Below are 16,249 nucleotides of genomic sequence, written 5' to 3'. Positions count from 1 at the left end.
GAGCAGGGGTTAGATCATATGACTTTCAGGAGCTCTTCCAACTTAAATTCTTATGCAATTTTAAAATTTAGAACCTCTCCAGTATGCCTTTTGAGATTTTTTTACACATTTCACTTAAAAACTTATTTTTAACTGTAACACCAACAAATCTTGCACAAGGTACTGTCTGGTATTTGTTGTTTTTTTTTTTTGGTTGGTTGGTTGGCTGTTGTTTGTTTGTTCATTTGTTTGTTTTGGCACAGGTTGCTGCTTATTTTTTTTGCAGTACTGTGATGTGATCTGTTTTTGAAAGGGTAATCCAATCAGTGCCTCAAAGAAGATTCTCTAATGAATCAGCTAAGTTCTTAATTTAAAAAAATGTATTTTTTTTTTCCAAATGTCAAATCTGTTCTAAGGAATATACACTTGATTTGTACCACTTCAATATTGTATGTCTCTCATAAATGTTAAATATTCAACAGTGGTATAGCTAGTTATATGCCCTGAACATTTTAAATTTCTCACGTATTGCTTAGACATACATAGTGGCACGCAGTAAGATCAGCCAAGATAAAACAGACAGAATTTGAAAAAAGGGAAACTCTGGTTATGCATTTGAAAGAAAGAAGTTGTGGTGAGGGTGGTCAGACTCTGGAATAGGTGAGCCAGAGAAGATTGCAGAATCTCTGTCATTGGACATATTTAAAATATCACTGAAGAAGCCTGCGAGCAGCCCAGTCCTTCTTTGAGGGTGGGGAATTGGACTAGAAAATCTCCAGAGGTATTCCAACTCTAACGATTCTATGATTCTGTGATACTGTAAAAAAATATAAAAATCCAAATTGCTGTGTTTGCACTAAGTTATTCTTGGCAGAACAAACACCTTGATAGTCTGAGCAGGAATCCCAGGTTGTGGAGTTCTTCTCAGTGGAGTGCGAGCAGCATTAGCATGAGCCAACACAGTGCGTCGCAGGAGGCAGTGTCACAACATGGCTGTGCTACCATGTGGTTCCTTTGTTAACACTGGGGCTGCTGCATCTGACACAGCTTCTGTTCCATGATCTCATTTTCCTTGTAGAAAAATATATTTCTTTCTTTGCTTATACACTGTTGTGTGTTTGGGGATATGCACCTGTCCTGGTTTCAGTTAGGACAGTTATTTTTCCTCCTAGTAGCTGGTAGGGTGCTATGTTTTGGATTAGGATGAGAAGAGTGCTGATAATATGCTGATGTTTTAATTGCTGCAGAGCACTGCTTATACTAAGCCAAGGACTTTTCAGCTCCTCGCTCTGTCCTGCCAGCGGGCAGGCTGGGGGTGCAGCAAAAGCTGGGAGGGGACAAACCCAGGACAGCTGACCCAAACTGGCCAAAGGGGTATTCCATACCATCTGACGTCATGCTAAACAATATATAGGGGTGGCTAGCCGGGCTGGGGGGGCCGGCTGCTCGGGGTTGGACTGGGCATCGGTCAGCGGGTGGTGAGCAATTGCATTGTGCATCACTTGTTTGTACATATTATTATTATTATCATAATAATATGTTGTGGTTTAACCCGACTGGCAGCTAAACAACAGCTCTTTTGCTTACCTGGCAGGGGAGACACCATGATCAGGCAGGTGGTTTTCCCAGAGCATGAGACTCTTAATCTCAGGGTCGTGGGTTCGAGCCCCACGTTGGGCGCCAAAAGAGCTGTTGTGGTTTAACCCGACTGGCAGCTAAACACCACACAGCCGTTCGCTCACCCTCCCCCCTCCCTCTCTGGGATGGGGGAGAGAAACGGGAAAGTGAAGCCTGTGAGTTGAGATAAAGACAGTTTATTAAGATAGAAAATAATAATGATAATAATAATAATATGTACAAACAAGTGATGCACAATGCAATTGCTCACCACCCGCTGACCGATGCCCAGTCCAACCCCGAGCAGCCGGCCCCCCCAGCCCGGCTAGCCACCCCTATATATTGTTTAGCATGACGTCAGATGGTATGGAATACCCCTTTGGCCAGTTTGGGTCAGCTGTCCTGGGTTTGTCCCCTCCCAGCTTTTGCTGCACCCCCAGCCTGCCCGCTGGCAGGACAGAGCGAGGAGCTGAAAAGTCCTTGGCTTAGTATAAGCAGTGCTCTGCAGCAATTAAAACATCAGCATATTATCAGCACTCTTCTCATCCTAATCCAAAACATAGCACCCTACCAGCTACTAGGAGGAAAAATAACTGTCCTAACTGAAACCAGGACAGCACCCTGCACAGTTAAACAATTTCTGATTATATTGCTTTAGTATGTCTGATAATTCTTGAGTACATACATGAAAGTATGGTCAGGCTTAATAGTTATTAGTATAGAAGAGTTCTGTTACACAGGCATGGTTGAGAGATTTTCTTTGACTTTTGGCAGCCTCCAGAGAGGGTGTTAACAGAAAACAAATGACTCTGGTAAACACATAGAAAAAAAAATCCAAGAGAATGATTACTGCAGCCCAAGGGGTCGTTATTTCTGAAGAGGAACAAGGACTGTGAGGGACATGCTTAATGGAGAATCTGTATCTCGTGAGATGTTCACCAGAGGAAATGAACTAGAGCAAAGGAAGCAGCTCTCTGTTGGCTCTCTTTATCATAACATAGGCTTCAAGGTGGTACTGTAAAACAAGTTACTGCTGTGCATCCCATCACTGACAGTGCCAAGTACACTGAGTATTCTGTACCCGTGTTCAGCCATACTGCTATCATCACAACTGCATACACTTCAGCATCCCTACGCCAGAGCTCTGCAAAGGAATTAAAACTCGCCTTGTGGTAGGCAGTCTTGACAGTTATCTGTACATAAATGTTATGTGTGACTGTCTCCTGTGCCCTGCAACTTCTTGTCAGTGCAGATAAGAAGTAGAACCATAGTCTGTTTTTAGTGATCATGTAGGACATACCTGACAGTAGGTATTTTGGGCAAATGTTGATCATCAACTTGTTAGAATGACGTCCCAGCCCTTATGCAGGGTGATCATTTTGGAATTCTTTTTTAATGTACGAATCCACAACTCACTGGTAAATTAAGTTCCTGTTTTGATAAAAATTAATGAATACAGTAACCAGAATGAAGTCACCTTTGCTAATGCTTCCCTCAGCCATGCCTTGGTGCACATCTGCTTCTGGCACATTGTTAGCTAGCATGTTGATGCTAATGGACTCAGAAATTTTATGTTCTACACTGTGCTGCTGTGTTAGCATTCAGACTCCCTGAACAAACATGGAGTTTCTGAGGCACGTCGAACTGAAATGAAGAAATAGTATTTAAAGCAAAATAGTGATTTTGGTCTGTATGCTCCAAAATAGCATATTGAAATCCAAAACCAAAAATAAATTAAGTCTCCAAACGAAATTCCTTGTGATTTACAATTAAAAATGTAGTGTAGGTACCTATATCTGAAATGCTGCAGTATTCGTATGTTCAATTAATAAAGAATAATTACAATAGCTCAAGGATTTCACATGTGAAAAATTACCTCAAGGGAGCAAATTGTATGCCAGTTACTCAAGAGTTACTCAACATCATTTGCTGTCAGACTAATCCATGGTCTTGCATTTTTTCCCTAGTAACTCTGAATCTAAAACTTTTCCCTCTAAAACTAGTGGAAAAACAAAATTGTGCAGTTCCTGGCTAATACTAAATGCAATTTTCTGCATAGGCACAAAAATGAAATCACTTCTGTAGTGATTTATATTATTTTCTCTTTCAAAAAAAAAAAAAAATCTCTTCTGGGATCACAGCAAGGGAAAAATACTGTAGAAGAGAATATAATCAGAATGAATTAAAACAGGTGAAGGAGCAGTACTCGATTCATTGTTGAGGAGTACTGTGATGAGCCTAAAATTGCATAAATGATAATGCGAAAATCTGGCAGCCTGTATATTCCTTCCACTGTTCAGTAAGAAGTGCTCAGTTTGCTTTGGGATTATAGAAGATAAGGAAGACTTCTTCCTGAAAATGGAATAGATGTTTCTTGGATGTCAAGATACGTGAAAAAATAGTATTTGAACCACCTGAGACTGTGCATACAGATTTATTGTGGCAAAATAAATAAATAAATAAATTCATTTTATTATAAAAAACAGAAACTCACCTTAACTGAAGTATTGAAACATTCTGATAGGAATTGCTTTGCAAAGCTTTTTGGGTACTGCTGATAAGTTTTGATACTATATTTCTAATCATTGTATCCTATATTAATCTGTCCTGGACAGCTTAAACTTAAATTCTAGCTTAATGTAACAGTTACATTTTGAGAAACATTTGGGAAATATTAAAATAGTGTTAATTTAACAGTTAAAAAGAAGTGTATTATAGATTTTTCTTTGTATGTGTGTGTGATATAAATGTTTTTGGTGTTAGGATCTTCAGAATTATAGACCAATTTATTGACATAATGGGAATTTATTTTTATAAATAGCTTATATGCCATTCCCAAGACAGACTCAGGTTTCATTTAATTTTGTTTCACAACTAAATGCTATTTATACATAGTGCTCTGATTTCAGCTTTCATATGCATTTTCCCAGACTTTATTAAATGTAAGATATAACGCAGTGAACAAAAGCTGTATTGTTAATTCATATTCTGAATACTGTGTTCAGTGAATTTAGAACTTGACTATTAGCTGTTCTGAACATGAAAACTAAATCCTGAGTTGCAGCAAACCCACTAAACACCATGCTATGGGCAGTGGGAGGGAGGAGGCAGTTGTGAAGGCATGGCCTGAACCACAAAGGGACGATTAGCTGGATTTACACCACCTTGGTGCTGATGATAGTCTTCTCATTGTAATCCAGCTGGCAAGTGACAAATGCATTATTTTGGCCTACCTGACAGGAAAGGCAAAGTTGTCTACTGAAGTGGTGATGGAAGAAGGCACCTCAGACTGAAATGGTAGATGGCCATCCAAGATCCAAGAAGCCATTTTGACAAATGAAGGCAATGTGTATTTTTGTTGCAGTGGGGGTAGGAGAGGGAAATGAAGATATCATAGCTAATCTGTTAAGGAGTTCTCCTTTTCAAGAAACATTACTTCAGTCTTTCCACAGCTCAGCTGAAGCTTCCTCCCCTTCAAGACCTGATGTCTTCAAGGCAGTGGTGGTGGATGTAGCCGTGATCCATTTTGTAGGATGTTGTTTTCTGTTGAGACCATAGCACTTCTCTAACGTGATGCCATGCGATGATATAAGATGGAAAGGAGAATAAGCGTTTTTTTTTGTTGTTGTTGTTGTTGATGTAAAATACATTTAATTATCATTTTTTTACTTAATACTCTTTTTGACTAGTATAGAGTTATATTAGCTATTAGCTAGTTTGGTGCTGTGTTTTAGATTTCCTATGAAAATAGTGGTAATAACACACCAATAGTTTAGTTGTTGCTGAGCAGTGCTTAAATGAGTCAAGAACTTTTCTGCTTCTTGTGCTGCTCTGCCAGTGAGTAAATGGGAGGAGACACAGCCAGGAGCTGACCCATACTGACCAAAGGGATGTCCCGTACCATATGGCATTGTGCTCAGCAATAACAATTGGAGGAAAGCAGGAGGAAGGTGGGACAGTCAGATTTATGGTGTTTGTCTTCACAAGTAACTATTAAGTGTGATAAGCCCTGCTTTCCTGGAAACGGCTGAACAACTGCCCGCCAATGGGAAGCAGTGGATGACTTTGTTACCTTGCTCTGCCTGTACATGCAGCTTTTGCTGTATCTATTAAAAGTGCCTTTATCTCAGCTCATGAATTTTCTCACTCCTACCCTTCTCATTCTCTACCTTATCCCACTGGGAGGGAGGAAGAAAGCAGCTTTGTGGTGCTGAGATGCCTACAGGTGTTAAACCACAATACATTTAAATCTTAAATCTTTAAATATTTAAGATTTATTAAACAATGGGAACGAGTTATGTCTTCTGCTTTATGTAGACCAGTTCAAGTAGCAATTACAAACTTTGCTTTTGTGATCTAATAAGAGTTTTTGCTATTGTGAGTTTCCTAGTGCTACTTAACTATATGAGTTCAGAATCAATATCTCCCATACTGGTCTTTTAATTGGATGGAACATAGGCACGTATGTTCCTGATGGTGTTTCTCTTTAGCAATGACATTAAAAGTTTATTTGATGACAGCAGTAGAATGATTATATTAAATACAAATTGAAATAGTTGTGTCTACGTGTATTATACAAAACAATTTACAAAATCTGCCCTAACCTGATTGCAGATTTACTGCTATACAATAAAAGGTATTGTTGTTATAAAAAGCCATTGAAAAATCAGGCAGATGAACCATTAGCTGTGTACATTTAGCTAATGAAAATGGAGAGCAAGAATCTCCTAACTGATTCATAATCATTTGAGTTGAAGGCTCATAAGCTGTGATGTGATAGATAAAAAGGTCACCAATTAAGTTTTTGTGCATGGTGGAAAAATTATGGAGATGTGTTTGACATCCTGACAAAAAGATCACCACCACCACCAAAAACAACAAAGCCCACAACACAATGCCTGTGTGATATTCACTTGTATTTTGGATGATTTTTTCAGTCTGAGATGCTTCTATGAAATTAGATTATCAGCAGTTTGAAGAATATAGTAAAATAGTTTTCAAATAAGATATGGATGCCTGGGAGGTGCTTTGTGTAATGAGAGCATAGCCTCACTAATATTCAGTAACTAAAGTAGTTTCATAATCTTCTAGTAGCTGATAATTTAGAAAGGAGCGTGTTTTATCTTTCTCTGTTAGTGATAGCATGTGGAGTGATAGCACGTGAAAAATTAGTATCTGTGTATTATTTTTTTTTTGTCTTAGTATTAAGCATCAACCTGTGCAGAAGCATATGACTTGCTGGTACTTAAGGAGGTAACTTAATGTTTATCCTACAGTACCGCAGTTATACCACGCTGTATACTCTATAAAGAAATTTACCAAGCATATACAATATGTGACTCAAAACTTCAAAATGTCAGATTTTGAGTGTGGACTGTTATGTAACCACATAAATGGGTACATAAATAACTGGCCTGAACAAATTCTTTAGTCTTAGATTGTTAGTGTTTAGAGGATTAAACTATTAAAAATAATAATAATGAGAGTGCCAAATATGAGAAAATGGTAGGTAGTGCTAATTGTTTGCAAGTTGAATGCCCAACCCAGGTATTTTAAAATAAATGAAAATTAATAAATGAAATGTAATGATTTGACTATGTACATTGGTAATTTTTTTAGAGACACTTACTGTTTGCATATTTACAGGAGTGGAAAAATAACATGTCCTTAATGCAAACACAGACAACCATTGGAATTTTCTTCACAAGACAGTAAAGCATATAGTCCACCCTGATGAAAAGATATCTGTTCATGTATAGTGAGCTGTTTGAGTTTTTTTGTTCAGGTTCCTTCCCCTCCTCCTAGCTTTCTGGATTTGGGAAAGAATTTCATATAGACTGTTTAAAATGGGAGTAGATCTTCCACATCCCACCTGGTCTATAAGAAGGCTGCGAAACAGAGTTTAGCAACCTTTGCATTTTTAGTTTTGAAGACAGTGGATTGTTACAAGGCTTTTAGGAACAGAGTGCATCCTTGATAACGCGATAGAAAATGTAGGAGTTAGCATTTGAAATTTCATTTATTAATACACACGGTTTATCAAGATTGCAAAGTAAGGTACAATGTGTGTCTTTTTCTCTCGATGGCACAAAAGGCATTGTGTTGATTCGAAGTTTCAGGCTTGCTGCTCATAGTGACAGGCTTCATAGTTGTGTGAAAAAGTAGGTTGGGGCAACATGTTTGGTAAAGATAAATGAGACTAGTTATACCCTCCACTCCTCTTATTTTCATTTACAACCAGCTGTAAAAGATGTCAGTTTTTACCTTATCAGAAATTCTGTGAATTCATATCTTAAACTAGTACATCGGAAACATCTTTTGAAACTTCACCCACTAAAAATGACAGTGTCAGCTCAATACAGAGAGATTTCCAAAAATATTGTTGGCTATTATCTTACAAAAACTCTTGCTACAGATTGAAAACTAAGTGCTTCTTGAATTTAATATGCAGTTTACACAGACGAGAAGGACAATCTTAAAGCATGCTTGAAAGGAATTCAATTATTTGTCTGAACTCATTAAAGCAAAGACGGTAATTTCATTTTTATGGAAAACATGAACTTGCTTTTTACTAAAGGTGAAATAGGATTTCAACAGATTATTAGGAACTTGGTAAAAGCTTCATCATACAAAGTAAGCTGCAGTGTACAACGAATGGAACAGAAGCTTATTTATTTAGAATAGGTGAGTCACATTGCACATTACACAACTGCTAGCTTTCTTTTAAATGGTGATAATTTTCTGTTTGTCAGTTTGAAGTAATGGAAATCAATATTCATCTTTGACAGTACAGTATATTTACATAATAATTTGTCATTAATCATACCATTTGACAAGTCCACAACAACTCAAAATGTTGAAAAATCAGGCAATAACTTCAGGATTCATTTTTCCTCTTTTTTTTTTTTTTTTTTCTCTTTTTAGAACTGGGTAGAAAAATCAGAGAAACAGAAACTACTGTCAGATACCCTTGACCTTTCAGAGCTATTTCATCCAGACACATTTCTCAATGCCTTACGCCAGGAGACTGCAAGGTGAGGGAAAAATAATCTACCTACTTATGTGTGCAAATATGCCCTTACTCCACTTCGTGAGGATGGTTACCTTATTTTCAGGACACAGACCCAACAAATCATGTCAATTACTGTAATTAGTCATCTCATTTTTATCACTTTCACTAAAGTAGAATAGTTAAGAGTTTCTTGTTTAAATGCTGATTATTTTTTTAAACGGATAAAATTCATAATGTATTTTTCTTCAGAGTAAGACTTACTGTGTTATGATATACATTGAAAATACATTGGTTTTGTTTTGTATTTTATTTTCTGTGGTTATATGTCTCTAAAATTTACTGTATATGCGTTTCCCTTGCAGAGTAATGAGCTGTTCAGTGGACAGTCTTAAATTTACAGCATCATGGAAAGGGCGAATACAGGAAGGCAAACTCCAAGTGAAGGTATTGTGCTTAGCGGTATTTCTCTTTGTTTTTCTTTTGCTCCTAAATGTTTTGCATATATATAAAAAAATATTAGAGGTTTATTAAGGATTATTAAAGGTATTGTAGTATTTTACTAAGATGTTTTATTAGTAGTTTTATTAGTAGTATTAGTAGTTTATTATTAGTGGCACATAGCAAGGGGAAATACATATAGAAGTGTAAGTCAAATGCCATGTCTTAGCAACTGTTGAATCACTGAAATGAGACTTTTCAGGAAGTAAACAGAACAAAGTGAACTATGATATGATTAGCTTTAGTTATGACAAAGATCCAACGATTTGTTAATGGACACTTAAGGCTACAGCCAACAGCTATAAAGTCACTACTGATTGCTTAGACAGCAAGGTACAGATGAATCCCCAGGTGATTAGTTTAGCTTCTTAGCATTTCAGGTGGCACTGTCATTTTGGCTAAATCCAAATCTCTTTGGACCTGTTTTATGCTTAAATTTGCAGGGAATTCTGAGTATTGATTCCAGTGGATATGTTGGGCCCATCATAATACTGCTCAAAGAGATGTGTTCAGCACAGAATCATGGAATCACAGAATGGTTTTGGTTGGAAGGGACCTTAAAGATCACCCTGCTCCAACCCCCTGCCATGGGCAGGGACACCTCTCACCAGACCAGGTTGCCCAAAGCCCCATCCAGCCTGGCCTTGAACACTTCCAGGGATGGGGCAGCCACAGCTTCTCTGGGCAGCCTGTGCCAGTGCCTCACCACCTTCTGAGTCAATAATTTCTTCCTTATATCTAATATAAATTTACCCTCTTTCAGTTTAAAATCATTACTCCTTGTCCTGTCACTGCAACCCCTGAAAAAGAGTCCGTCCCCAGCTTTCCTGTAGCCCCCCTTTAGCTACTGGAAGGCAGCTGTAAGGTTTTCCCAGAGCCTTCTTTTCTTCAGGCTGAACAACCCCAGTTCCCTCAGCCTGTTTTCATAAGAGAGGTGCTCCAGCCCTGTGATCATCTTCGTGATCCTCCTCTGGATTTGTTTTAATACTTCCGTGTCTTCTGCTGGGGGCCCTAGAGCTGAATGCAGCACTCCAGATGGGGCCTCACAAGAACAGAGCAGAGGGGGAGAATCAACTCCCTTGACCTGCTGGCCATGCTTCTTTTGATGCAGCCCAGGATACAGTTGGCTTTCTGGGCTGCCATTACACATTGCTGGATCATGTTGAGCTTCTCATCAACCACCACCCCCAAGTCCTCCTCCTCAGAAATGCTCTTAATCCATTCTCTACCCAGCCTGTATGTGTGCTTGGGATTGCCCTGGCCCAGATTCATGGTCTTGCACTTGGCCTTGTTGAACTTCATGAGCTTTGCACAGGCCCACCTCTCCAGCCTGTCCAGGTCCCTCTGGATGGCATCCCTTCCCTCCAGCAAGTTGATAGCACCACAAAGCTTGGTGTCATCAGCAAACTTGCTCAGGGTGCACTTGATCCCACTGTCCATGTCACCAACAAAGATGTTAAATAATGCCAGTCCCAATACTACCCCCAAGAAACACCACTTGTCACTATCTTCACTTGGATGCTGAGCTACTGACTGCAACTCTTTGAGTGCGACCATCCAGCCCATTCCTTACCTACCGGGTGATCCATCCATCAAATCCATGTCTTTCCAACATAGAGACAAGGGTATCGTGGGGGACAGTGTCAAATGCTTTGCACGAGTACCAGGTAAATGATGTCCATTGTTCTTCCCCTATCCACCAATGTTGTAACCCCATTGTAGCAATCCACCAGATTTGCCTCACACAATCTGTACAACAAAAATAAAAAGAACACAAAAGCTACAGCTGCATTCTTTTCAGAAACATGAGTTAATAATGCAGGGCTCTCACCATGTGACTATGTACTGATGATGTACTGCTACAGCAGAGTTCTGTAGGATTAGGAGAGAGAAAACAAGTGGCAGGACTCCTTGGCTAGTCTGATAATGCAGGTAGATGCAAGACTGTGGGATATATCAGAGTTCTGGGTCACCTTTTGACACTAAATAGAATTATTAATACAAAATGCATGAGAATTTCATGTTTCTAAAATATTAAGGGATTCTAAGTCCAGAAAAGATAACTGTAATTATCTAATCTGTCCTTTATACAGTACAGTCTTTCGAACATTTTCAAATTTCCTGTTGGCGCTGGAAAATATCACTTGGAAATTAATCAGTCTTTTAGTAAGAGTAATGGTTATCCACCTCATTTAATAAGAATCAAACAGGCACCTACAACATGTAGATAAACAAACCAAGAGACTTAGGGTGCTTTGTCTCCCTATGATAAGTCTGACAGCTTGCTAATCACATGTTTTGAGGTTCCAGATTCACCCAAGACTTCTAAGTCCACAGCAGTGAGTAAAAATTGAATTTTGTTTTTCAGACCACTTATTTAAGTTAACTTGTAACTGCAGATCCCAGAAGCTTGGACTTTTTCAAAATCATCCTTCTACCTTTGACAAATGTCAGAAGTCAATGTCAAATGTCTCAAGTGCATGGATAAAGAATTTTCCTATACTAAGTAATATTACAGTATTTTAAAGTTGCTAGATTGAAGTAGCTGCTTGGAAACTAAAGAATTAAAGGTTAATTAGAGGAAAGATTTTTATAACACTCATATCTAGGTGTATTGAAAGTTGTCGTTTTGGTAATGTGTAAATTTATATGGCAGTTTTTTAGAAATATTAGTAAAGTAAGAATCCTGTCAGTGTTACTCGCTTGTTCTGAGTATTTTCCTTTCCCCAGTAAGAGCTATGTTCATTGAATCTGTATTATTACGTATTCACTAGTATCTTCACTGCTACATTGAATCTTTGATGTACAAAAGGGTGTTGGAATCCTTTGCCATGCTGAACATTTACATTCCTTTCCATGAATCTTTTCTCACATGGACTTGAAAAACTGGGAACAAACTTTTGCATTAGTAAAGCTAAATTCTAAGCATCTTATTTATTTAAAATGTGCTGTAATAGAGGCAGGAGAATGTCAGTGATACAGAAAAATCATTCTCTGAAACGTGTCTCCTTTTATAAGGATCCTCTGAATTACACATTAAGCTTGGTTCACATAAGCAATATGAATTTTAATCCTTCTAAAATTAGTGTTGTTTATACCGTTTCAAGAATTCAGGCTAATCTTACAGAATGGGAAGCTCTATTTTGGAACATGGACTCAAAAAATACAGTTCAGACAGCAGAATACATCAGTCCTTGAACACATGCTGTAGTGTGGTAGCTGGGGCCCTATTATATCCCACCTACTTAGATGCTTAAATCAGAAATTTTAATTTATCAGCTGAATTTTGTCAAGGAAAGGACATGTACCAATTCAGGTCTTAGAGTAGCTAAACCACTTTCAGGAAATAACCGTTTTTCTCCTCTGACAGCAGAAAGAATGCAATTGCAGTGGTCCTGCCATAGTAATTTTGGTCAATTGCCTGAAGTTAAATATTTATTTATTTTTTAAATCCCTGCCACATTTTGGAAGTTTAAGTAAACAGTTATCAAGGAGACATAGGGTTTAGGAAAGAGCTATTTTATGATTTTCCAGACATAAGCTTATACACTGTTGTTATTAGGAGCACTATTTAGCTACCTTAATAAAGATTATAGTACTGTATAAAAGCAACAGTTTTGATTAAGATGATTTCTTCTAGGACACTGGTCTTTAATGTAGAAAGAAATGGTGTAACAAAATAGCAGGAGTGCTTTTTCAGGAAATTCCAATTAGAATAAATGTACAGCTTTTTACAGAGTGTAATTCACTAATGCAAACATTTACATAGGACTCAAATAGAATAAAACATGGTGCAATCACAACAGGATGTTTTGTCCTGTGAAAGCAAGGTGGAAACTTAGCAAAAAATAATGTCTACTTTTGCTAGCTTAGGCTAAATATGGTCTAGTTAAATACATGTGATCCTCAGTGAAGTGGGCCACAGATTTGACATTGTGTATCTCAGCCATATACTTTACTGCTATTTCCTCATTTGATAGCCTTCTTACCACTGATTGGACTGCTAAGAATTTTATCCCATTTAGAAAATTCAGTTAATAAGCAAAAGAAGATCTGTTCCCATTTCAGCTGTGTGCAGTATATAAAAAATAAATGCAAAATGTTTCCTGGCATCCTATAGTGTATGCATCTACAAATGTAAATAGTTAATGGGCATAGACATACTTTCATGTCTGCATAAAAATGGTTTTTGTTCTCTTTGGAAATTTTCTTCTCATTCTGATTTACTGTTTCAGTTCAGAACCTTCCTGATTATACAGCTGTCTGTCTGTACGATAAACAGAGATATACCCAATCCTGCTGTTTTTCTTCCTCTTGGTACCTGTCAGATGTTCAGGTGATACTATTGAAGCAGCATGAACTTGAATTCGTTTCTCTTTCTTAAGCCATTCTCTTATATGAAAATATAAACCAGGAAGGCTGGTTAATATTCAAAGATCCCCTCCTCCAAACTCAGGAGCGATGCGTCCCAGCAAAGAGGAGGTTGTGCAAAAATACCAGGAGACCTGCATGGATGAGCAAGGAGCTCCCGTCCAAGCTTAAATGACAAAGAAGGCCTATAGAGCGTGGAACCATGGACAGATAGCCTTAGATGGATACAGAGGCATTGCCTGAGTAGCCAGGAAACAGGTTAGGAAAGCCAAAGCTCGTTTAGAGTTAAATTTGGCCAGAAACATCAAGGGCAATAAGAAAGGGTTCTATAGGTACATTGGTGATAAAAGGAAGACTGGGGAAATTGTGGGCCCTCTCTGGAAGGAAATTGGAGACCTGATCGCATGAGACATAGAGAAGGCTGAGGTAATTAATGACTATTTTGCTTCAGTCTTCACTGGCTAGAGCTCCAGCCACATGGCCTGGGCCCCGGAAAGCAAAGGCAGGGACTGGAAGAATAATGAACCACCCAGGGTAGGAGAAGGTCGGGCTCAAAACATGCTAAGGAACCTGGAGGTGTACAAGTCCACGGGACCTGATTAGATACATCTGTGGGTCCTGAAGGAACTGGTGGGTGTAGTTGCCAAGCCACAACCCATGATATATGAGAAGTCATGGCAGACTGGTGAAGTTCCTTCTGACTGGAAGAGGGGAACCCCCCTTTTTTAAAAAGGGAAAAGAGGCTTTTCTTGTCTTCAATTATAAAAGATTTTTTGTGGCCTGAAATTTGTCTTGATAAGGAAAAGAAGGTGGAAATCTCACAATGATCTGTTGTATTGGGCTTACATGGCAAGGTTTTGGTAGCAGTGGGGCTGCTGGGGTGGCCTCTGTGTGCAGAGCCCAGCAGCTGCCCCATGTCAGATCAGAGCCAGCTCCAAATGGCTCCAAAAGGGACCCACTGCTGGCCAGAGCTGAGCCATGAGCGATGCTGGTTGGGCCTCTGGGAGAGAAGATTGAAGGAAGGGAAAATCTGCTGTGCTACAGCAGCTGGGAGAGAGGGGTGAGAGCTGAGAGAGAAGCAGCCCTGCAGCCCCTAAGGGCAGTGCAGCAGGAGGGCAGGAGGTGCTCCAGGCACGCAGCACAAGTTCCCCTGCGGCCCGTGGAGAGGCCCCTGGTGGAGCAGGCTGTCCCCCTGCAGCCCATGGGTCCCCCATGGAGCAGATCTCCACGCTGCAGCCCGTGGAGGAGCCCCCGGGGGAGCAGGTGGATGTGGCCTGGAGGAGGCTGCGGCCCATGGAGAGCCCCCGCAGGAGCAGGCCCCGGGCCGGAGCTGCAGCCCGTGGAGAGGAGCCCACGCAGGAGCAGGGGGTCTGGGGGGAGCTGCCGCCTGTGGGGGACCCGTGCTGGAGCAGTTTGCTCCTGGGGGATGGACCCCGTGGGACGGAGCCGTGTGGGAGCAGTTCCTGAAGAGCTGCAGCCTGTGGGCAGCCCCCGCAGGCTCAGCTGGGGAAGGACGGCATCCCGTGGGAGGGACCCCACGGGAGCAGGGGCAGAGAGGGACCGAGAAGGAGCAGCGGAGATGAAGCGCCAGGGCCTGACCACACCCCCCATTCCCTGTTCCCCTGTGCTGCTCAGGGGGAGAAGGTGGAAGACGGTGGATGGGGGTAAGGTGTTTTTAGTTTGCTTTTAGTTTCTAACTGCTCTAGTAATCTGCTAGACTATCATATCAAACCTGATCTTAATGTATCAGTGTTAATTCAGATGGTAGTTTAGAGGTATGATGCAGAGTAGATCCCTCCTAGTAGGATGTGCTGAATATTTGATTTAGAATCATCTGCAAAAAATTACACCTTCTTTAACATCACTTAGGGTTACTTTAACAAAAGACACTGAGAATGTATATCTGTTCCAGTATAATTGATGTGCAAATATCTCTTATTTTCTGTGTGCACTGATTGCTGTATCGTACAAAAGCAGGTATTCATTCCTTTTGATACTACAATCTCATTTTCAGTCATTGTGGGAAAAAAAAATGAAAGAAAAGAAGAAACATGGTAAGAGACTTTCTGGGTAGTAAATGCTATGAGCCCAGATATGGATTAATATAAATAATGAAAACCAAAAATGTGTTGTGAGAATATCATGTTCAAATACATAACAGCAACATTAATATCAAAGCTGTGCTCTTAGCACTTGCCAGAAATACTATTAAAGGGCTTCCTGAGAGGTCTTTTTTTTACAGTATACCTCCATCTAGAAATTCAGGAAATTCATGATGGAAGCCTGTAGAGGTAATGGAGTAAAAATATGTCTTCCTGAACTATGCAGTAGTCTGTGTAATTTCATGGGAAATTATGGCATTAAATAGTAAGGAAAAAAATAGCTGTGGGGAATTTGAAGTTTTTGAAACTTTGTATCAGCACACTTTCTACAAATGTATTTTAAAGAATCATCTGTATCATGTAACAGCTTGATTCAAAACTAAAATAGTACTAATAGTTGCAAAATGCCAAATACATTATCTTTTTGAGAATTAAAACTTTTAAAATCATGGTTAACTCTAGCCGTTACTCCAAACTGGACTGCAAAAATACTACACATGCTAATTGTAGATACTGCAAAATCCATGTACTTCATAGTAGTTGTAATTTCTCTATGCCATTTATCATAGAAAAGGGAACGTGGCTATGGGTGTACTCAGCCAACCAGTATCTGAAAATGCATTTGTACTGGGTCTGGCTGGGATGTTAACTTTCCCTGCAGCAGCCCATA

General features: G+C 39.5%; 1 protein-coding gene across 2 annotated transcripts in view; it reads left to right on the top strand.

The window, feature by feature from the left end:
* DYNC2H1 (dynein cytoplasmic 2 heavy chain 1) overlaps positions 1-16,249 on the top strand; it is a 169,427-nt gene that overhangs the window by 141,242 nt on the left and 11,936 nt on the right. For both annotated transcript variants that reach the window (XM_035327873.1, XM_035327865.1), the window contains exons 86-87: positions 8,521-8,630; positions 8,971-9,052. In XM_035327873.1, coding sequence (XP_035183764.1) covers positions 8,521-8,630; positions 8,971-9,052 — 192 coding nt within the window. The remainder of the gene's footprint in view (positions 1-8,520; positions 8,631-8,970; positions 9,053-16,249) is intronic.

The sequence above is a fragment of the Oxyura jamaicensis genome, chromosome 1 (genome assembly GCF_011077185.1).
Source record: "Oxyura jamaicensis isolate SHBP4307 breed ruddy duck chromosome 1, BPBGC_Ojam_1.0, whole genome shotgun sequence".
NCBI classification, from domain to species: Eukaryota; Metazoa; Chordata; class Aves; order Anseriformes; family Anatidae; genus Oxyura; species Oxyura jamaicensis.
The sequence above is the reverse complement of the archived record's forward strand: the minus strand, read 5'-3'. Positions and strand labels throughout refer to the sequence as shown.